The 21,555-nt window shown below is 38.3% G+C and overlaps 2 protein-coding genes across 2 annotated transcripts; both read right to left on the minus strand.

Moving 5' to 3' along the window:
- Positions 1–2,359: 2,359 nt before the first annotated feature.
- On the minus strand, positions 2,360–6,906 carry LOC120307902 (C-X-C chemokine receptor type 1-like). The gene is made up of 2 exons (XM_039343154.1): positions 6,669–6,906; positions 2,360–4,048 (listed from the first exon to the last, which is right to left on the minus strand). The coding sequence occupies exon 2, from the start codon at positions 4,025–4,027 to the stop codon at positions 2,939–2,941; it is 1,089 nt and encodes a 362-aa protein (XP_039199088.1). The 5' UTR covers positions 4,028–4,048; positions 6,669–6,906; the 3' UTR covers positions 2,360–2,938.
- A 4,731-nt stretch (positions 6,907–11,637) lies between these two features.
- Positions 11,638–12,920, minus strand: LOC120307908 (C-X-C chemokine receptor type 1-like). The gene has a single exon (XM_039343163.1). The coding sequence runs from the start codon at positions 12,918–12,920 to the stop codon at positions 11,832–11,834; it is 1,089 nt and encodes a 362-aa protein (XP_039199097.1). The 3' UTR covers positions 11,638–11,831.
- Positions 12,921–21,555: the final 8,635 nt, after the last annotated feature.

Raw genomic sequence — 21,555 nt, forward strand, 5'->3', positions numbered from 1 at the left:
CACCCCATAATCACATGATCATGATCTGGGTGCTTGGCAATCTGTTCACGCTTATGACTGCTTGCCAGAGTACCTCGCAATCATATGATCACCATTTGCAATTTTTTCTGCTGGTTTCCAGAAAGTCATTGTAGAAGCTGGCAGGGAAGATTGCGATTCCCTCCCAGCAGGGAGCTCTTTGAGAGCAGAATGGCTGTTCGCTAAGAAAGAATCTCAACTGAGAAGGAATCTCCAGCTTTGTGTGGAGCTGTGATTCTGCCACCCCAGAAGGTAGCCCTTCAAGAACAAAAGGACTGCTTGATGAGGGCAGAGGAACTCCTCCAGCAGAACACAAAATGCAGAAATGAAAGTCAAATACCAAGTGATAAATATACATCAATATGATAAATCTTCAGAGACAATACAATGGAAACTAATTGAATAAGAAAAATACAGATGGTGAGAGTCAGGAAGAGATTAAGGAAGTAAGATAAACCATAGAGGCAAAAATAGCTGGGTCTGAGAAAGGAAGAAGAGAAGCTATAAAAATATATAGGAAATGGCTAGCCAGGAAGGTTGAATGGAGAACAGGAAAATAAGCTGAATAAGATAAGAAGAGAGGCACATTGAATTGAAAAGCAGGAAAAGAACTTATTGTTTAAAATGGGGACATAAATATATCTGAGTTTAAAATAACCATTTCCATGTCTAATTTTTCTTATTCTTATTATATATGTGAATATGATTTAGTATGTTATCAGGAAATGTGTATAGGCGGACGGAAAGAGTGTAACCTCATACTACCTCAGCCAATGGGGAAAGAGGAGGGCTGTAGCGGCCAGTGATAGGGATGAATAAAAGAAGGAGATATTTTGGGTTAAAACTTTGGAGAGAACCAAGCTTTGATAGCTTCTCTCCCTGCTTATTGCAATAAACGAAACAAAAGGCCTTCACTGTGTCTTGGCTGGTTATTGGTCAGGCGAGCTTGCCTCTGGTCATGAAGGAAAGTAGCCAGGAGCACATAACACCAAGGATCTGAGTTCTGTTCCTGCAGCCCGCCAGAGGAGTTCCCCTCCACACATGGAGTAGAGCTGAACTCAACAGGCAGCCCTTTTGCTCCAACCACTTAATGACCTGGGAGATCGCTTAATGACTGCAACTGGAAATGCCAGGATTGCGGTTGTTGTTGAACAAAGCAGCCACATAGATGTCTTGCTTAGCAACCACTTTGCGCAACAACCAAGATTCCAGTCCCAATTGTAATGATATGTCAAGGACTATAGCCCCTGTATTGTGGTGATCAGAATCAGATACAACAATGGCTGGTATGGTCTGACCAGTGCAGCATAGAATGAAACTATTAGTTCCCATGATTGGAACACTGTACCTATGCTGATGTACTTCAACATTGCATTACCTCTTTGGGAACTGAAACATACCATTAGCTAAGACTTAATCTGTTGTGAGCAAGACACCCAAACCTTTCTCACAAATATTTATTTTATGTATTTAAAACATTTATATCATCAGTCCCCAGACTTTGCAGCTTGGTGGTCTGGAAGGGGGAGGAGAGGGGAACTGGACTTCACAAGCAGTGGGCTGGCGCGTCCACACCCATAGCTCAACTTGAGCTGCTTGCATGCGTCCACACCAGAAAGCTGCTCACGGGGTCCAGTTCCTAATAGGCTGTGGCCCAGTAATGGGCCACAGCCCAGGGCTTGGGACCCCTGATTTATATAGCCACCCATCTTTCAACCAACTCTGGCCAGCTCCTAATCAAAAGTAGTATTGTTGAGCCAGACACAGGCTTGTAATTGGGCATCTGGGTTTTCCACCTAAGTGCAGAACCTGACATAGTTCATAATTGAACTGCATTTATTGGAAAAAATAGAAGTAGTCCAATAAAGAATCTTTATTAATTCATCATTTTTTCTGATAAGACATATCTTGTCTAGACAAGGCTAACAAAAAAAAGCACAGAAAATCAAAGTGCATTAATATCTGCCAGTTTTTCAAATTTGAAATACCTACACACAAATGACAAATTCCCTGGGAAGAAAAGGAGAGAAACTTTCTCCCCACCATTACCACCAACAAATGGCAGCAATAACTATTCAATCTAGAGAGCTCATGCTAGACCACAAATATCCCTGGTTACCCAACAGATATATGGCTCAGCAGGGCTTTGATATTGATTAAGTGGGAGACTCAGCAGTGCTGAATGAATGTCCCCCTCCCCCATCTCTTCACAGGACATATACCATATTTTCTTCAAACTGGGATTTGTATTTTTTTAAAAAAAAACACCTGCATTAATCTAATTATAATTGCACAGGCAAAATTATTTTTATTCAGATGAACAAGCATACAGAGTGTACAATATAAAAATGACAGATAGAGGTAAAAGGGGAAAAATCAACATTTTTGCTACTTCAACTTCTCTAATGTTTTTGTTTAGTAAAGCTCGAATGAAAATGGTGGTTTCATCTACCAAAATGCATGCTAGATTTTCATTTTGGACAGATGAGCTGTGGGAAAAACAGATTTTGTGTCCCATTTACAAAACATTCCATAGAAACAAACTGGCAGACTTAGTTCGAAAAGGCAATATCCTGTTCTTAGACAATACTATTTCAGATGTTCAGAATGTGATATATTTTATTCAGATTCTGTCGATGAAGGACACCCTGGGTTAACTCTATCTGTCTGGCTTCCTTACTAGTTTTTTTTTTTTAATGAAACAGATATTATATTAAAATAAGAAAAGTGATAACAATTATAGGAAAGAGAAATGTATGTTCAGACAAATAAACAGAGCTTTTTTAAAACGACGTTAATAGCATTCTCAAATCAAAGCAAAGAGTGATCTCTACAGTTTTTGAGGTATCACCATGGAAGACGCCAGGTTGCCCAGCCAGAGAATATATTCAGTCACCTTTTCTTCTGGCAGGGAAGTTTATTACAAGGTAGTTGAAGTGTTACCAGAGGAAGTTGAAAAGCTGGATCCCTTCCTATATCGAATCAGGATCTCTTTGCTGATGATACCTTGTGAGACCAAGATCTTGAGGAAGTTGTTGCGGAACTTCTGTCCTATAAAGGCGTATATGATGGGGTTGATACAGCTGTGAGCAACTCCCAAAATCTCAGTAACTAACAGAGCATTGTCAATACTTTCTTGAACTAAGCAGGTCTCGGTAATGACTCCAATCCTCAGCAAAGTATCAAAAAGCAGGGCGATGTTGTAGGGTAGCCAACAGATCACAAAGACCAGCACTACAGCCAAGATTACTTTCATTGCCTTCTTCTTTTGCTTGTTCTTCATTTGGTAGAGTCTGTGCACTGTTATTCCGTAGCAAATCATCATGATTGTCAAGGGGAGGAGGAATCCAAACACCTGTGGTAAAATTCTCAATACTATCCTCCATTTAGTTGTTTGATTGTCACCAATGTTCTCATAACAAACCCTGTTAGAGGAATTTGAGACTTTAAAAACTTCCCGGAAACGGATCACAGGGAGTGAGAAGAAGAAGGCGAATAGCCAGATGCCGATGCAGACAAATTTGACCCAGTGCCTCTTCTGAGTGGCTGCCCTAGTAGCATAGACGATTGCCAAATAACGATCAAAACTGATAAAGGCCAATAAGAGGACACCACTGTAGAAGTTGACTTCTTTCAGAACCGAGGTGATTTTGCACATGAAAGTGCCAAAGATCCATTCATGAGCTCGATACACAGCCCAGATGGGCAAGGTGACTGCAAAGAGAAGGTCGGCAATAGCCAGGTTCAGGATATAAACATCAGTAACAGAACGGTTTTCTTTGCTGTAGCTCACCACCAGAATCACCAAGGAGTTGCCCAGGAGGCTCAAAATGCAAACCAATGTATAGATAACTGGTACAATATATTTTACTGTAACTGTTTTATCTCGTAAATTGCAAACTTCTGTAAGTGCACCTAGGAAATCTAAACTATCATTTGCGTATTCACTATAGTTATCTAGGATGCCTGAAAACATCAAATCCTCCTGATCGCCTTGGATGTCTTCCATCTTGGATAACTTGCTGTAGGCCTGTGTAGAACATGAAGCAAAGATAAGTCAATAACTTTTTTCTAAGCAAAAGGCAACATCCTAATCATAAAGTGATTATTTAGGGCTCCTACCAGAGTTCATAATTGTTCAAAAGAAAGTTAAGCTAATAGACTTTGAGCATGGGCACTGGGTATACAGAGTTCCATACAGTTGCTAAATTCCAGAACGCTTATCTCGTGAAGCAAGCCCTGCCTCCCTGTTAATGATGCCTAGTCACTGTAGATTCCTTGCAGCTTCTAGGCATCTAGCCTAAATATGTGCAGAAGGAATGCACATGTGTGGATGATGACGTCTACATGACCAAGATCCAGTGGAACACACAGATGACTATAGGAGCCCAAGTTCATTTATAGCATCATAAATGGAGGCAGAAGAGAAGCACTGCAGTTTTTCCAGGTTTTATTCTATCCTCGTATAGTCAAAGTAAAAGATCACTCTAAAACATAAAGGTAGCTGACTTCTGAACAGATGTATGGAGAAGCTGACCAAGAATGGGGATTGAAGTAGGTTCCTTCCAATAGAAAAATATGTACAACCTCTGCAGAAACTCAAACTTGCAAATGAAAAAAAAAACCCCTTATTTTCCCCCATCCAACTCCAATTTTGTATACCTTGTGGTTGAGTTAAAAATAAATTTGCTCAGCAGCTAAACAAACAAAACAACATGGGATCCCATAGATCTGGGATTGATTTTAGAGTGGTGCAAGGACCTCACCAGAAAATGGCCAAAATTATCGATATCCAAAAATAGATGCTTTTAACATTAAGGTATTCTTCATTTCAATCTGACAGATATTGGGGATTTTTAATGACATGTAAAAATTGATCAGAGACACTGCCTACAGAAGGACCGTCAATTTTGCCCTTGTTGGTTCTGACATATAAAGAATATAACAATTACAAAGCATAGTTGTTAGTTTGTGTATGTGTTTTTTTCCCCTCTCATTTCCTCTGTCTATGAAGTTTTCATTATATTCATTATATAATAATAGATTCATAGAGGAAGAATACATGGGGGTACGCAACAGGTGCTGCATTGATCAGGAAAAGGACTTAGGGCAGTGGTTCTCAACCTTTTTAATGCCACGACCCCCAACCAGTCGTAAGTCGAGGACTAAACCGGTCGTAAGTTGAGGACTAAACTGGTCGTAAGTCGAGGACTACCCAACCGATTGTAAGTCGAGGACTTTCCCTGCCCGGGAGCGCCACGCATGCGTGGTGCTGCCCCCTGTGCCGGCCGAGGCGTAGTTGGCAAGCGGCAGAGACGGAGCAGGCCGACCACCGGCTGGGCCACCAGCTGGCCCAGCCCAAGGGAGATAAGGCACCCGTCGGAAAAGGGAAAAAAATGGTGGACAGCCTTGCTTGGCGACCACCGTGAAATGGTCGATTGACCCCAAATGGGGTCGCGACCCATAGGTTGAGAACCGCTGACTTAGGGAATAGAAAGGGTCAGAGTGGCTATGTGGGCAACATGCACAAGAGGGGTTGTGTGGATTGGGGAAAGCAGGAGAAGTAGAACTGAGAAAAATACATGAGAGGTAGCACACGGGTTATCTAGCCTTCTCCAACCAGATATTGGAGCCAGACAATATGACCAATCACTATAAATCATAGGATTTAATAGATCAAGGCTCTTAAGTTCAACATAAACATGCACACAGGTAGTCTTCAACTTACAATCACAATGGAGCCCTAATTTTTGTTGCTAAGCAACACAGTCATTAAATCATTTATGCCCATTTTGTGACTTTTCTTGCCACTGTTGCTAAGAGAATTGCTCCATTTGTTAAGTTAGTAACATGGTTGTTAAGTGAAACTGGCTACCAAATTGACGTTGCTTATTGGGAGGTCACAAAAAGGTGATCACTTGATCCCGGGACACTGTAAACCATCATAAATATGAGTCAGTTGCCAAGAGTCTGAATTTTGTTCACAGTTTGTGAAAAACAGCCATAAGTCACTTTTTTCAGTGCCTTTGTAACTTTGAATGGTCACTGAATGACTTGTTGTAAGTCAAGAATTACCTTTATTTTCTGCCCTGCTCATTACAAGTCCAGTAGCTTTCCTGTCTCCTTTTCCATGAAAAGATACCCCTGCTGCTGCTTCAATTACTCTATTGGTAAGATTGATTGTATAAGCAAAATACATAACCATATAAAGGGAATCCACCTTATGAAATATTTGACATTTAATTACAGATACGTAGAGCAATAGTCTCTATGTCCACTAACCATCTTTTCATCACAATGTTTCATCTTTTACAATAGCCTTTCCCAGCTTGATAACCTCCAGATTCATTCAACAAATGTCTTCCAGAATCTCATAAATATTTTGACTGCATATGAAGAGAACTGTAGTCCAACTCACCTGGAGGGCACTAGATTGGGGAAAGGTCCTCTAGCTTTGTAATAATTGCATTTGGGGGCATAAAGGGAGTACAGCTTGAGTTTTAATAGCCTTAGTGTCCAAAACTCTGTCCACAGAATTCATTTAACCAAATAATTCCTGCTCACCCTCAGTTCCACTCTTAGGTTCTCCAATTTCCTGCTTATTCATTCCACTTTTATGTAAAATGAGCAAGAGTATGTTCTTTACTTACCTGCCTGCTCTGGAGAGTCCTTTTACCAATACACAAATTTGAGTCTCAAGGTTCAATCTTCCCAAGAGCAACTGACCCTTGAAAATCCTTCCTCCACAGTAGCCAGAAAAGAACATCAGATCCTTCTAAGTACTTCCTCACAGAACTGGTGAATAAAGCAACAGGAAATTGCTTACACAGTTTAGCAAGTGGATATCTCCACTGTTCTAGTGCCTGTGTAAAATAACCTTTGCAGGGTGGATCCTTGAGAGTTACACCTCTCTGAATTTCCTAGGTAGCCATGCAACTACCAGGTTGGGAAGACTGCTGTAGAATTGGGGAAAGACAGAAAGGCAAGGGCAAGGGCAAGGCAAGGCAAGGCAAGGCAAACTATTGGAATGAATGAAACATCGGATATTACACTATGCTGCAAAATGTGATGACCATTTTGCTCAAGGATTACAGAATGTAAACAATATGCTTTGTGTCTTTTATATGCTCTTATTCAAACTGGCACCTCTGAGCCTCAATGATTCACTGATATCTCTAGGTGGAGTATGAGAAAAGGAGAGGTGTGATTTGGCAACAAACAACAATATAAACTTGGAACTGTGGAAGAAGATCATACAAAGAAACAGAAGGGCTTTTAGATGAGCCTCTTATTTTGCAACTTTCCTGACTTATTCATAGAGAAATTTACAATGCATTAATGCTGTCTTCTGTTTGTATCTCCCCTGTGCTCTTAGCACTGTTTTTTATTTTTAACACATGTACCCACCCTATCCAGTTAGACAGAAAGCATAGAATTGGGCAATTGTGCTTTTACTTAATAACATTATAAGAAATTCATTTAGAATTACAGTAGAAGATCACCAGAACAGGGTGTAGGAAGTCAGCACCCCCCCCCCCGAGAAGGAAATATTTTGGGAGATATTAAAAGAGGCAGAATATTATACTTCCCCAAAGGAATAATAGAGAAATCTTAGGCAGAAGCCAGCCCCAGTCTCCCCCAAGTAGAAATTCAGCAGGCCAGTTCTATAGAAATGCAGATTTGATAATCCCATTCAAAAAGACTGGGCCACCTATTCATAAGCAAAATGCCTTCAGCCACAATCCCAGAGAAAGTTCAAGCTGATAGGATTAGAAAAACAAAGACTCCCAAGGACAGGAACAGGAAGAACCTCAAATACAAAGCCACAGGAACAGGAAGAAACTCAAATACAAAGCCCAAAGAAGGTATAAAGGCCCATCTATCCCAACTCCATTGTGTCAGCTTTCCCAGAAATACATGCTGTTGATTCTGTTCTTCAATAAACAGAATCTTCTTTCCTAAGCTGTCTCCATTTTGTTTATTCCCAGCTTGAACTGGATCTGAAGATTTTTCTTTCAACAAGGGAAATTAGCACTCTAATGAAATAAGCAGTAATAATTAAATGAACAGCATTAAAGGCAGCAATATTAAGATAGAATAAAGATGTAAAGAAAGAGATGGGGGAAATGCAGTTTTCCTATCCCTGACTCATAAGATACATGTGATTCTTTGGGAAAAGGGTGGTTACAGCACATACATAATCCTCTTGGAAGTATTTGTTTATAGACTATGTATGTAAAGTCATGTAAGTATAATCAGCCCCAAAACGGCTTTGAATGCTCCTGGAGATGCTCATTTGGGAAGAAACTCATGTGTGATCAATCACTGAGATGAAATCTATATGTCTGTGGCAGTATACCTCTGATTAATAGATACTGAGAACAGGGGACAGGAAAATATTTCTTCAATCAAATATTTCTTATCAAGAGCATTTGAGTGACATGAATGCTGGAACAGAAGATCACTCATCAACTTGTCTTGAGAAGATTGGATTTATTAATACTACATCACAATCACTTCAGAAGTTACTTGTCATTTCTAAAACTTATTTTTCCATGTATTTTTTAGAGCTGCAAAATCACTTTCTGACTGGTGCACAAAAATCATTTTGTGTTGTGAAATGTGGTTTTGCTTGTTCTGTGTTATGGTTTGTCTCAAGACCACACTCCAGGAGCTTGCTAAATGCTTGACCAACAAATATTCAGTAATACTATGACATTTTTTTCAGCAGTGGATGACAATTAATCACATGCATTTAACATTTATTTGATTCAAATCTCTCCCCTTTGTCTCACTCAGAACTCTTTTGTCATTCCTATTGCTTTCTTTGAATATTTGTTGGGGAATTTTAGAAAAAATGGATTGATCTCAGACTGACTCTAGCTATACCTCCTAGCATGCATTATAGCCCATAACCAACATTTGACCTTCAGCTCCAGAAATTTAGAAGAATTTTAGTGTCTGTTTAGTCTGGAAATTGAGTCGAGATATGGTTGTAGAGAGCAGGAAAAGAAATAGTATACTTACTGAAACAAAACAAACATATCTTGACTTCTGTGTTCCAGCCTACAGCTCAATAGCCACCAAGCAACCATCTAAATAGCAGCAGATGATTGTGACAGGTCAATATGTTTGGGGACTTAACAGAATCTTTTTTGTTTATTGTTTTTAAAAATCTTAATTTTTGAAACATAATTGGGGGGGGAAAAACCCACATCATTTGCATGGTTAGAGAGGCTTTCTTTTATTTAAACTTTTTAAATAGTTTAACCTTTTCTGGAACAAACACTGCATACTTTCAAGTAAGGCACTTAGCATAAGAGCAGCATTCCTTAGAATTCTGTCACTGGAGTGAATTTAAATTGTGAAACAGAAAGTGTTTAGAATATTTCCTTCCCCAGACTAGAAAATAGTTTATTCTAAAAGATCAGGAGCAGGGAAACAATTGAAGTGTATGGAATGGCAGAGAGGAATAAGTGACAAATGTTTGATTATGTATTATGCAGAACATAAGACCATTCAGTCCAGATTCCCAAGTTACCTACATTAGCTGTACCACTATCTGCTATATTGCTATAGTGTTGGCCAGAAGGCTGGCTGGATACAAGAACATGGTATGAAGAAGCTAATGTCCACACAGGATCAAGGAAAGACACAACTCTTTTATTTCTGTACAGAAGCAGAAGAGGACACTTCTGGGTTTCACACCCAGAAATCAGGCTCAGTTATTTTTATACAATTTACCACTGGAAACTAAAGTAAGAAAGTTGCCAATTGGTTACAAAGTTACTCGACAGTCACACACATGCCCAAAACAAAGTCATCCCATAATACCCTATTAATTAGTTAACCCTACCTCATTATCATATACATTGATTACCCCTCAGTATGTTTTTTTTATTATACTAATGATAAACTTTGGACTTCTACAGATCCTTGTCCAGACAGCTGTAATCATTGCTTAAGCTAAATTTCATGTCACCTTCCTTGAATCCAGGAATGGGTTCGTTTGCAAGATGCTTACCTAAGTGACAAATCTATAATCTGTATAAATCTATAATTTACATGGCAGCTCTTCATTGTTTTCATATATATGGTTTTGTAGCTGGGAGAAGTCCTTTCGAACTTTGATCTGAACCGGAGATGCTGTCCTCTCAAGTTCCATCTTTTCATGATTAATACCTGCTAGTTAGTCCATATAGCAGATATTGGCCAGCCTATGGAGTGTTTATGGTTGACCCCTCTAGTTCTTGCTGACAGGTGTTAAAAAGTGTCCCTAGCAGGCAAAAGGACAACTAATAACTGGGTCTAAAGTTAATTCATAGCTTACAAAAGCCCCTGATTACTTATTAATAAGCTAATAAAAGCTAAACAAATTTCCACTCATTATGCAGTGGGAGGCACAGGATATTTCTACTGTCTACATCAGGGATCTTCAAAGTTGGCCCTTTTATGACTTGTGGACTTCAACTCCCAGAATTCCTCAGAATTCTGGGAGTTGAAGTCCACAAGTCATAAAAGGGCCAACTTTGAAGATCCCTGGTCTACATCTTCTATGTCAACACCAGCATGGATAGCCTCATTCAGCCTAATGCTAGGCTCTGCCACTAATCAGCAAAATATAAGATTGTGGAAAACCCAATGGTTATATAAGGTCTTCTGTTTAAATTCCCCCATTTGAGCAATATGACAGAATTTAAGTAATTGCTCTGGGGTATTAATCATGAAAAGATGGAACTTGAGAGGACAGCATCTCCGGTTCAGATCAAAGTTCGAAAGGACTTCTCCCAGCTACAAAACCATATATATGAAAACAATGAAGAGCTGCCATGTAAATTCAATAAAAAGAGAATGGAAGTCAAGCAGTGCTAAAATAGTATGAAACACACTATTCAGCCACATATTTTGTTCCATATTTTGTTCTTTCTCTGAATATTGCGTTGAGGAAAATGGCTCAAAGGTATGCCGATTTACAGGTTAAATTATTTTGGATGTTTTACAAGTATTACTCATGGATTCTATGGCAGCATTCATAGAAAACATAGGACAAATTATGGAACCTGTGGTAGGCTGAGTTATTGCACTTTATCTGTGACACATTAGGATTAAAATTGTTTGTTAGAATTGATACAAATAGAGATTATAGAAAGATGTTGAAGGCCTGAGTCATTTACAAAGCACTTTCCACCAGCAGAGGGAACTATTAATTGATTTAACAGATATTCAGATATTCAGCCTGTTTGTCCTGCAGTTGCACTTGTGGCCAATTACAGCTTATTTAAAATAAAAAAACTTTCCTCCCCTTTGTTATTATGTGGTTGAGGACGGGACCATTAAATCCAAATTTCTCTTAAAACCAAATGCAAGTCATGTGATTAAAGTTAGGTCATTTGTGTAATCATTTGATATAAATGGATCCGTTTGCAGTAAAACCTCTGTTTAACAGACAAATCCTAAATGTAGTTTGATTATATGCAAAGTCTGTTCAATTGCGATCCATAAGCCAAGTTTTTATATCAATGTATGCAGAGTTCCTAATATATTGTTTACAGAGCCAATGTACTAAACCATTATATTAAAATAAGAAAAGTGATAAAAATTATGGGAAGGAAGGAAATCAAAAGACCAGTCCCATAACTTGGAGAAATGTCTTTTCAGACAAATAAACAGAGCTTTTTTAAACAACATTAATAGCATTCTCAAATCAAAGCAAAGAGTGATCTCTACAGTTTTTGATGTATCACCATGGAAGATGCCAGATTGCCCAGCCAGAGAATGTATTCAGTCGCCTTTTCTTCTGGCAGGGAAGTTTATTACAAGGTAGTTGAAGTGTTACCAGAGGAAGTTGAAAAGCTGGATCCCTTCCTATATCGAATCAGGATCTCTTTGCTGATGATACCTTGTGAGACCAAGATCTTGAGAAAGTTGTTCCGGAATTTCTGTCCTATAAAGGCGTATATGATGGGGTTGATACAGCTGTGAGCAACTCCCAAAATCTCAGTACCTGATAGAGCATTGTCAATACTTTCTTGAACTGAGCAGGTCTCAGTAATGACTCCAATCCTCAGCAAAGTATCAAAAAGCAGGGCAATGTTGTAGGGTAGCCAACAGATCACAAAGACCAGCACTACAGCCAAGATTACTTTCATTGCCTTCTTCTTTTGCTTGTTCTTCATTTGGTAGAGTCTGTGCACTGTTATTCCGTAGCAAATCATCATGATTGTCAAGGGGAGGAGGAATCCAAACACCTGTGGTAAAATTCTCAATACTACCCTCCATTTAGTTGTTTGATTCCCACCAATGTTCTCATAACAAACCCTGTGAGGAGAATTTGAGTCTGTAAAAACTTCCCGGAAGCGGATCACAGGGAGCGAGAAGAGGAAGGCGAATAGCCAGATGCCGATGCAGACAAATTTGACCCAGTGCCTCTTCTGAGTGGCTGCCCTAGTAGCATAGACGATTGCCAAATAACGATCAAAACTGATAAAGGCCAATAAGAGGACACCACTGTAGAAGTTGACTTCTTTCAGAACCGAGGTGATTTTGCACATGAAAATGCCAAAGATCCATTCATGAGCTCGATACACAGCCCAGATGGGCAAGGTGACTGCAAAGAGAAGGTCGGCAATAGCCAGGTTCAAGAGATAAACATCAGTAACAGAATGGTTTCCTTTGCTGTAGCTCACCACCAGAATCACCAAGGAGTTGCCCAGGAGGCTCAAAATGCAAACCAGCAAATAGATAAATGCTACAATATATTTTATTGCAACTGTTCTTTGCTGTAATTTGCAAGGTTCTGCATATACACCTAGGAAATCTAAAGTATCATTCATATAATCAGTATAGTTATCTAGGATGCCTGAAAGCAGAATATCGTCCCAATCAGCTTGGATGTCTTCCATCTTGGATATCTTGCTGTAGGCCTGTGTAGAACATGAAGCAAAGACAAGTCAATAACTTTTTTCTAGGCAAAAGGCAACATCCTAATCATAAAGTGATTCTTTAGGACTCCTAACAGAGGTCATAATTGTTCCCCCCCCCCAAAAAAGATAAGCTAATAGACTTTGAACATGGGCACTGGGCATACAGAGTTCTATACAGTTGTTAATTTCCAGAATGCTACCCATGATGCCATGTCACTGTAGCTTCCTTGCAGCTTCTAGGCATCCAGCAAAAATATGTGCAGGAGGAATGCACATGTGTGAATGATGATTTCTGTATGACCAAGACCCACAGACACATAGACACCAAAACCCAAGACCCATAGATGATTACAGGAGGCCGAGCTCATTTATGCCATCATAAATGGAAGCAGGAAAGAAGCAGTACAGCTTTTCCAGATTTCGTTCTATCCTTGTATGGTGAAAATAAAAGATCACTCTAAAACACAAAGGTAGCTGCACTTCTGAGTACAAGTATGGAGAAACTGACTAAAGAAGGAGATTGAGGCAGGTTCCTTCCAATAGGAAAACATACACAATCTCTGAAGAAACTCAAACTTGCAAATGAAAAAAACAAAAACCCTTATTTTCCCCCATCCAACCCCAATCTTGGATATCCTGCGGCTGAGTTAAAAATAAATCTGCTCAGTGGCTGAACAAACAGAACAACATGGGATCCCATAGATCTATGACAGATTTTAGAGTGATGGTATCCACTAATAAATGCTTTTAACATCAGAGTAAAGGTAACTAAAAGCTCCTAATCGTTAACATCATTACCTTTTAATGACATGTTGTGAAACACTACATGATCTTTATTTCATCAGTCTGATCGATTGTTTTAATGACATGTTTAAATTGTGAAACATACATGATCAGAGACACTACTTAGAGAAGGACTGCAAATTTTATCTTTGTTCTGACATATAACAATTATAAATCATAGTTGTTAGTTTGTGTGTTACTTTTGCCTTTTTTTCTAGTCTATGATATCATCTGCCTATGACATTTATTGTTGTATAATCACAATAAGTAGATTCATAGACGGCTGATGCATGGATGCATGCAAGAGGCGTTCCATCAGTCAGGGAAGGCACGTAGGGGAATAGAAAGAGTCAGGGAGAGTGTGTAGGCGTGCACAAATGGTGCTCCATGGATTCAGGTGGTTAATACTGCCAAGGAAAAAAAACATTCAAACTGCATCCAGAAAGGTTCCACACAGTTTAAGAATGGAAATGTCCTAATAATCCTTTATATTTATATACTGTATGTTTTAATGTTATGTGTTTTTTGGGGGGGGGCTATTTTTTTCTTATTGTATACTACCCAATGACACATTGTTTGAGTTGAACAGCATTATAGATCTGATAAATCGATAAATAATACATGAAAACAGCTACTGATTAACATGTCATGATGTGATTGTCTGCCCCAGCAATCTCTATTCTTAGTTATGAAAACTACAAACTTGGATTTTCTAATTTCACAGAAAGAAACAACAGGAGAAATATACTTTAATGCGATCCAGAAATCGTTTTTTTTTCTGATTGTTTTACAACACAAAAATATTCTTCTTCTCTGAACCTGTGTATTTTCTAATTTTAATGAGCTCCTCACTTTTGTTGAGGTTGTTTTTGTGTATAACAATTTTAATTCATTAGTCATATTTTTGAAGATCTAGGCAGGAGAAGTGCTTGATTTACAATCTCTCTCTCTCTACCATTCATACAAACAAAAGTAAAACAGAATTTACAGAGCTCTTGAGCAGCCAAGGGTAGTTTTAGAATCTCTATATAAGGAAATCACTAGGCAAATATTGAATGCCACTTCAGAACACCTTCTGTATATAATTACAACTGTTGTATATCACACAGTGAAAAAAATGAATATTTCTGTACACCACCTTGATGATTTCCAGAGCTATTGGATTTTCCTTATGCCAAAAAACAAAAGAGGACAAATATGTCTGAGCCACAATCTTACTATGAGCTTTGTAGAAACCTTACAGTTAAGAGTAGCTATTTCCAAGCAAGGAAATTCTTTTTTTTTTTTAATATGGATTGAAGTGATTTTGAAAACTTCACATTCCATGGGGATGTTCTTAGAGCCTTGCATATTCAGCATTTAATATTTCTTTTCAGCATTAATGAAATAATGGAAATCCTGATGAGAATATTGCTAGCTCAGGGTTCAAATGAGGGGTCCTTGATGCTTTCTGAGCTGGGTTGTTTTCTTGCTGATGTTCCATTGCACAAACTAGATAACATCATCCATAATGAAACATCTGCCAGAAAACAACCAAGCTCAGAGAGTACCAAGGACCCCTCATAATGGAAATAATCAAGCACTTATCCTGGAGAGATCCTTATTTTTAATTTAAAGTAAAGGTTGATTCTACAGAGATGTTCTCTGTCTACTTAAAGATGCTTGATTTCAGATACACAACTGCCAACAATTAAAATATATTGTGCAGCTCTTCTACTTAATAAACTAGAAAGAAAAGTGGTGTGAATAAAGGTGACAAGGCATTTTCACTGAAGAAGCTTGTTCTGGAACCACCCCTCATCTGGAAGAATTCACCATTACCATTTATTGCTACATACAACTGCAAACTCTTTTCCTGTTCTGTAAAGAAAGCTTACTGAGTTCTGGTTTTATTAAATTTATGATGTTATTGTTTTGAATCTATAATAATAATAATAGTAAAGTTGGAAGGGACCTTGGAGATCATCTAGTCCAACCCTCTGCTCAGGCAGGAAACCCTATACCATTTTGGACAAATGGCTGTCCAGTCTCTTCTTTAAAACCTCCAGTGTTGGAGCATTCACTGCTTCTGGAGGCAGGTTGTTCCACTGGTTAATTGTTCTAACTGTCAGGAAGTTTCTCCTTAGTTCTAGGTTGCTTCTCTCTTTGGTTAGTTTCCACCCATTGCTTCTTGTCCTGCCTTCAGGCGCTTTGAAAATAGCTTGACTCCCTCTTCTTTGAGGCAGCCCCTGAGATATTGGAACACTGCTATCATGTCCCCCCTCGTCCTTCTCTTCATTAAACTAGACATACCCAATTCCAGCAGCCGTTCCTTATATGCTTTAGCCTCCAGTCCCCTAATCATCTTTGTTGCTCTTCTCTGTACTCTTTCTAGAGTCTCCGCATCTTTTTTTACATCATAGTGACCAAAACTGGATGCAGTATTCCAACTATGGCCTTACCAAGGCATTGTAAAGTGGTATTAATACTTCATGTGATCTTGATCCTATCCCTCTGTTAATGCAGCCCAGCACTGTGTTGGCTTTTTTGGCAGCTGCAGCACACTGCTGGCTCATATTTAAGTGATTGTCCACTAGGACTCCGAGATCCCTCTCACAGTTGCTACTATTGAGCAAGGTACCCCCTATACTATACCTGTGCATTTGGTTTTTCTTGCCTAAATGTAGAACCTTACTTTTTTCACCACTGAATTTCATTTCATCTCATGTCTTTCATTGTCTTATTTGCATTAGCAGTATCCTTGATGCTTTATATCTTTGGGAAGGATTGAGATAGGCGAAAGGGTCCTAGATTTTGCCTTACTGCATAACTTGCTATCTCTATAACCCCTACCCCAGTGCGATGCGATGAGAGCTCTAGGTAGCCTGCTTTCCTCAACCTAGTCAGTTCCAAGGCCCAGATTATAATTGCCATCCTTCTGGACACATTCCATAAACAGAGAATATAAATAATCCAGAAGATAGTACATAAGAATTGTTTAAATATTTGGCTTTCTCCAATCAGATATTGGAACTAGACCATATGACCAATTACTTTAAATCACAGGATTTATAGATCAAGGCCTCCAAAAGATCACCCAAATGCTTTCTTAAATCTGGTGGCCCTAAAATGCTCCCAGTTGCCAACTGTCCCCAACTAGAGAACAGCTGCTTTCCTTCTTGATGCAATGAGAGATTAAAAAAAAAAAAAAGCTCTACAGAAAAACATGCATAATTTCAGCTTTGGTCATTATAAGCCCAGTAGCTTTTCCTTGTCTCCTTTTCCACGATTTCTCACCTCTGCCGCTGCTTCAATTACTCTATTGGTAAGATTGATTGTGCAAGCAAAATATATAATCCAGTGAATGGAATCCCCACTTATGAAATATTTTAATTACATATACACTGCAGCAATAGTCAAAATGTTTCATCTTCTGCAACAGCCTTTTCCAATCTGATAACCTCCAAATGCATTGAACAAATGTCTCCCAGAATCCCGTGTGATCTAAATACTTTGGCTGCAGATGATGAGACTTATAGTCCAGCTCACACGGAGGGCACTAGATTGGGGAAAGGTGCTCTGGCTTTGTAATAATTGCATTTGGAGGCATGAGTTTTAATAGCCTTAGCATCCAAAACTCTGTCCACAGCATACATTTTACCAAATAATTCCTATTCAACTCATTTCCATTCTTATTTCCTACTTAATCTTCATATGCTGTTATGTAAAATGAGCAAGTGTCTTCCTTACTTACCTGCCTGCTCTGGAGAGTCCTTTTATGAGTACACAAATTTGATTCCGAACATTCAACCTTACCAGAAGGAACTGATCCTTGCAAAACTTCCCTTCACAGTATTCAGAAAAGAACATTAGACCCTTCTAAGTATTTCTTAAGAGAATTGGTGAATAAAGCAACAGGAAGCTGTTCACACTGTTTAGCAGGTGGACTTCTCAGCTGCTCTAATGCCTGTAGAATAATCTTTGCAAGGCTGATTCTTGAGATCCGCACCTCTCTGAATTTCCTAGCTAGCCACGCAGGCACCAGGTTGGGAAGGCTGCTATAGAATTGGGGAAAGGAAAGGAAGAGAAAGAAAGAAAGAAAGAAAGAAAGAAAGAAAGAAAGAAAGAAAGAAAGAAAGAAAGAAAGAAAGAAAGAAAGAAAGAAAGAAAGAAAGAAAGAAAGAGAAAGACTATTGGAATGAATGAAACATCAGGTATTTATGTTGCAAAATGTGATTACTATTTTGTTCAAGGATTACAGAATGTAAACAATATGCTTTGTGCCTTTCATATATTCTTATTTAAACTGGCACCTCTGAGCCTCAATCTTTCACTGACATCTTTAGATGGGAAGATGAGAAAACAGCAATATAAACTTGGAACTGTGGAAGAAGAACATACAAAGAAACAGAAGAGCTTTTAGTTGAGCCTGTTATCTTGCAACGTTCCTGTGTTATTCATGGAGGAATTTACAGTGCTGTCTTCCATTTGTAACTTCCCTGTGCCTTGATCACACTTTTTTTTTCTTTTTACACAAACGTATCCACCCTATCCATAGAATAGAAGCATGCAATATCTTTTATCTCGTATCATTATAAGCAATTCATTTAACAGCATTCCGGTAGAAGATCACCACAACAGAGAAATTAGCACACTAATGAAATAAGCCGTAATAATTAGAGGAATAGCATTAAAGGCAGCAGCATTAAGACAGAATAAAGGTATGAAGATAGAGTTGAGGGTTGATATCCAGTCAGCAGTTTTTCCTATCCATAGCTGTCCTGGCTCATAAGATACATGTGACACTTTGAGAAAATGGTGGTCACAGCAAATACACAATACTCTTGGAAGTGGTTGTTCACATATTGACTATGTAAAGTCTTGTGAATGTAATCAGTCCCCAAATGGTCTTGCATGCTTCTGGAGATGTTCATTTGGGAAAAAGCTCATACACGATCAGTCACTGAGATGAAATTTCAGGGGCAGTATCTATCTGATTAATAGATAGTGAGAACAAGGGACAGGAAAATATTTCTTCAACCAAGGCCTGCTTATCAAGAGCATTTGGGTGGCATGAATGCTGGAATAGAAGACCACACATCAACTTATCTTGAGAAGGTTGACTTTGTTACTAAGTCACAATCTCTTCAGAAGTGACTTCTCATTTGTAAAATTTATTTTTCCATGTATTTTTAAGTCTGGAAAATCACTTTCTGTCTGGTGCACAAACATAATTTTGCTTTGTAAAATGTGGTGTCACTTGCTCTGTGGTTGTAGTTTGTCTCAAGACTATACTTCAGCAGCTTGCTGAATGCTTGACCAACAAATACTCAAGAATACTATGGCAACTTTTTCAGCAGTGGACAACAATTAATCACAGGCATTTAACATTTATTTGATTCAAAACTCTCTCCCTATGGAAACTTACCAAAGAGAGATCCAACCTACCGTAGCACTAAGGAGAAATTTCTTGACAGTGAGAACAATTAATCAGTGGAATAGCTTGCCTTCAGAAGTTGTGAGTGCTCCATCCACTACTGGAGGTTTTTAAAGAAGAGATTGGGCAGCTATTTGTCTGGAATGGTATAGGATATCCTGTTGGGCAGGGATTGGACTAGAAGACCTCCAAGATCTTTTCCAACTCTGTTGTTTTATCAAACTGTGTCTGGAACAAAGAGTTCATATTTTCAAGTAAGGTGTTTAGCATAAGGGCAGCATTCTTTAGAGTCCTAATACTGGAGTGAATTTAAATTGTGAAACTGAAAATGTTTAGAACATTTCCTTCCCCACTAGCAAACATTTCTCAGGTTTACTCTAAATTAGGCCAGGAAAAGTGGTTGGAACGGCAGAGTGCATGGAATGGCAGAGAGGAATAAGAGACAAATGTCTGATTATGTATTGTAGAGAACATAAGACCATTCAGTCCAGATCCTCAAGTTACCTACATTAGCTGTATAACTATCTGCTGTTAGGAGGCACAGGATATTTCCATTGTCTATGTCAGCAGTTCTCAATCTGTGGGTCGCGACCCCATTTGGGATCGAACGACCATTTCACCGGGGTCACCAAACAACGCAGTCCGCCATTTTTTTCCCCTTTTCCTTAGCTGTGCTACTCCCTTTTATTCTATTGGCTTTTTTTTTTTTTTATTAAAAGTTTTATAAATTTTACAAAAAAGAAAAAAGAATACAAAACAAGAGACAACATATACAAAAAAATAAAACTAAACAATACATATATAAAAAAAAAACCCCCCACCCCTCCCAAACCCCCCCCTCCCTTCCCCCCCCCCCTGAGCTTCCCAGAGCAGAATATAGGCTTAAAAAGTAAAAATAAAAATTAAATTAAGAACTTTATATTTATATATATAAAAAGATTATCTATAATATATATAAAAATAAAACTTATGAAAAAACTATATAATATTTTTGTATACCCAATCTAAATTGTATAAATTTTATCCATTTATCCCAAACAGCAAGAAACTTCTCTTGCGTTTGTTGCTTTAAGAAAGCCGAAATCTTTGCCATTTCCGCCAGATAAGCTACTTTAAGAAACCATTCCTGCAATGTAGGCAAAGATTCCTTCTTCCAATATTGTCCTACTAACAGCCTAGCGGCTGTAATCAAATTTAACATCAATACAACCTCCTTTGTATCACAATCTGTAACAATACCTAACAAAAATAATTGCGGAGTAAATTTTACCCTCCTTCTAAAAATTCTCTGGATATTCCACCATACTTTGATCCAAAATGCTTTTATCTCTCTGCATGACCACCAAATATGATAATAGGAAGCCTCCTTATAACCACATCTCCAACATTTGGGTTGCACGTCAGGGTACATATAAGACATTTTTTGTGGATCAAGGTGCCATCTATAAAACATTTTATAAAAATTCTCCCTTAAATTCTGTGCTTGTGTAAATTTGACATTTCTCACCCAAATTTTTTCCCAGGTGTCCAATGAAACTGGCTCACCAAAATTCTGCGCCCATCTTATCATACAATCTTTGATTAGTTCCGTTTCTGAATCCAATTCAACTAAAACCGCATAAATTCTCTTAATGTGGGTTTGTCTTGAATCCTTCACTTGCTTAATAAGATTTTCATCTTCTCTAAGAAAACCCACCTTACAATCCATCTTCCATCTGTCTAATAATTGCCTATATTGGAACCAAGAATAAATAAAGTTTTCTTGTGCTAACTCTTCCCGTGATTTTAATTGCCAGTTTTGTCCATCCCATTTAAGTAACTGTCTGTAGGACACCATATCCATTTTAACCCCTCTTTTTATTGCTTCTATCGCATGCCAAGGTATAGCCCATAATGGTACTTTGAAATCACTTTTATAATATTTTCTCCAAATCCTAAGTAAAGAGATTCTTAAGATATGAGATTTAAAAGTCCAATCCATTTTTTTATTGAATATTAAATAGGCATGCCACCCATAAAGTAAGTCCCATCCCTCTAGATAAAGTATCTCAGAGTTTGTCAAATTTACCCAATCACTGATTAGTGTTAAAACCACCGCATCATAATATAATTTCAAATTTGGTACCTTAAGTCCACCCCTCTCACGGAAGTCTTGCATAATTTTAAACTTAACCCTTGGCTTTTTCCCTGCCCAGATAAATTTATTAAGACCCTTCTGCCACTCATTTAAATTAATCTCATTTTTCAAAATTGGTAACATTTGAAACAGAAAAAGAAACTTGGGTAAAATATTCATTTTTATCACTGCAATTCTTCCCATGAGGGATAATTGCAACTTTTCCCAGTTCTTCAAGTCCTTCTGTACCCTGACCCACAACCTTTCATAATTATTTTTAAATAATTTTACATTAGAAA

The sequence above is a fragment of the Crotalus tigris genome, unplaced genomic scaffold (genome assembly GCF_016545835.1).
Source record: "Crotalus tigris isolate CLP2741 ecotype Arizona unplaced genomic scaffold, ASM1654583v1 scf7180000017834.3080900, whole genome shotgun sequence".
NCBI classification, from domain to species: Eukaryota; Metazoa; Chordata; class Lepidosauria; order Squamata; family Viperidae; genus Crotalus; species Crotalus tigris.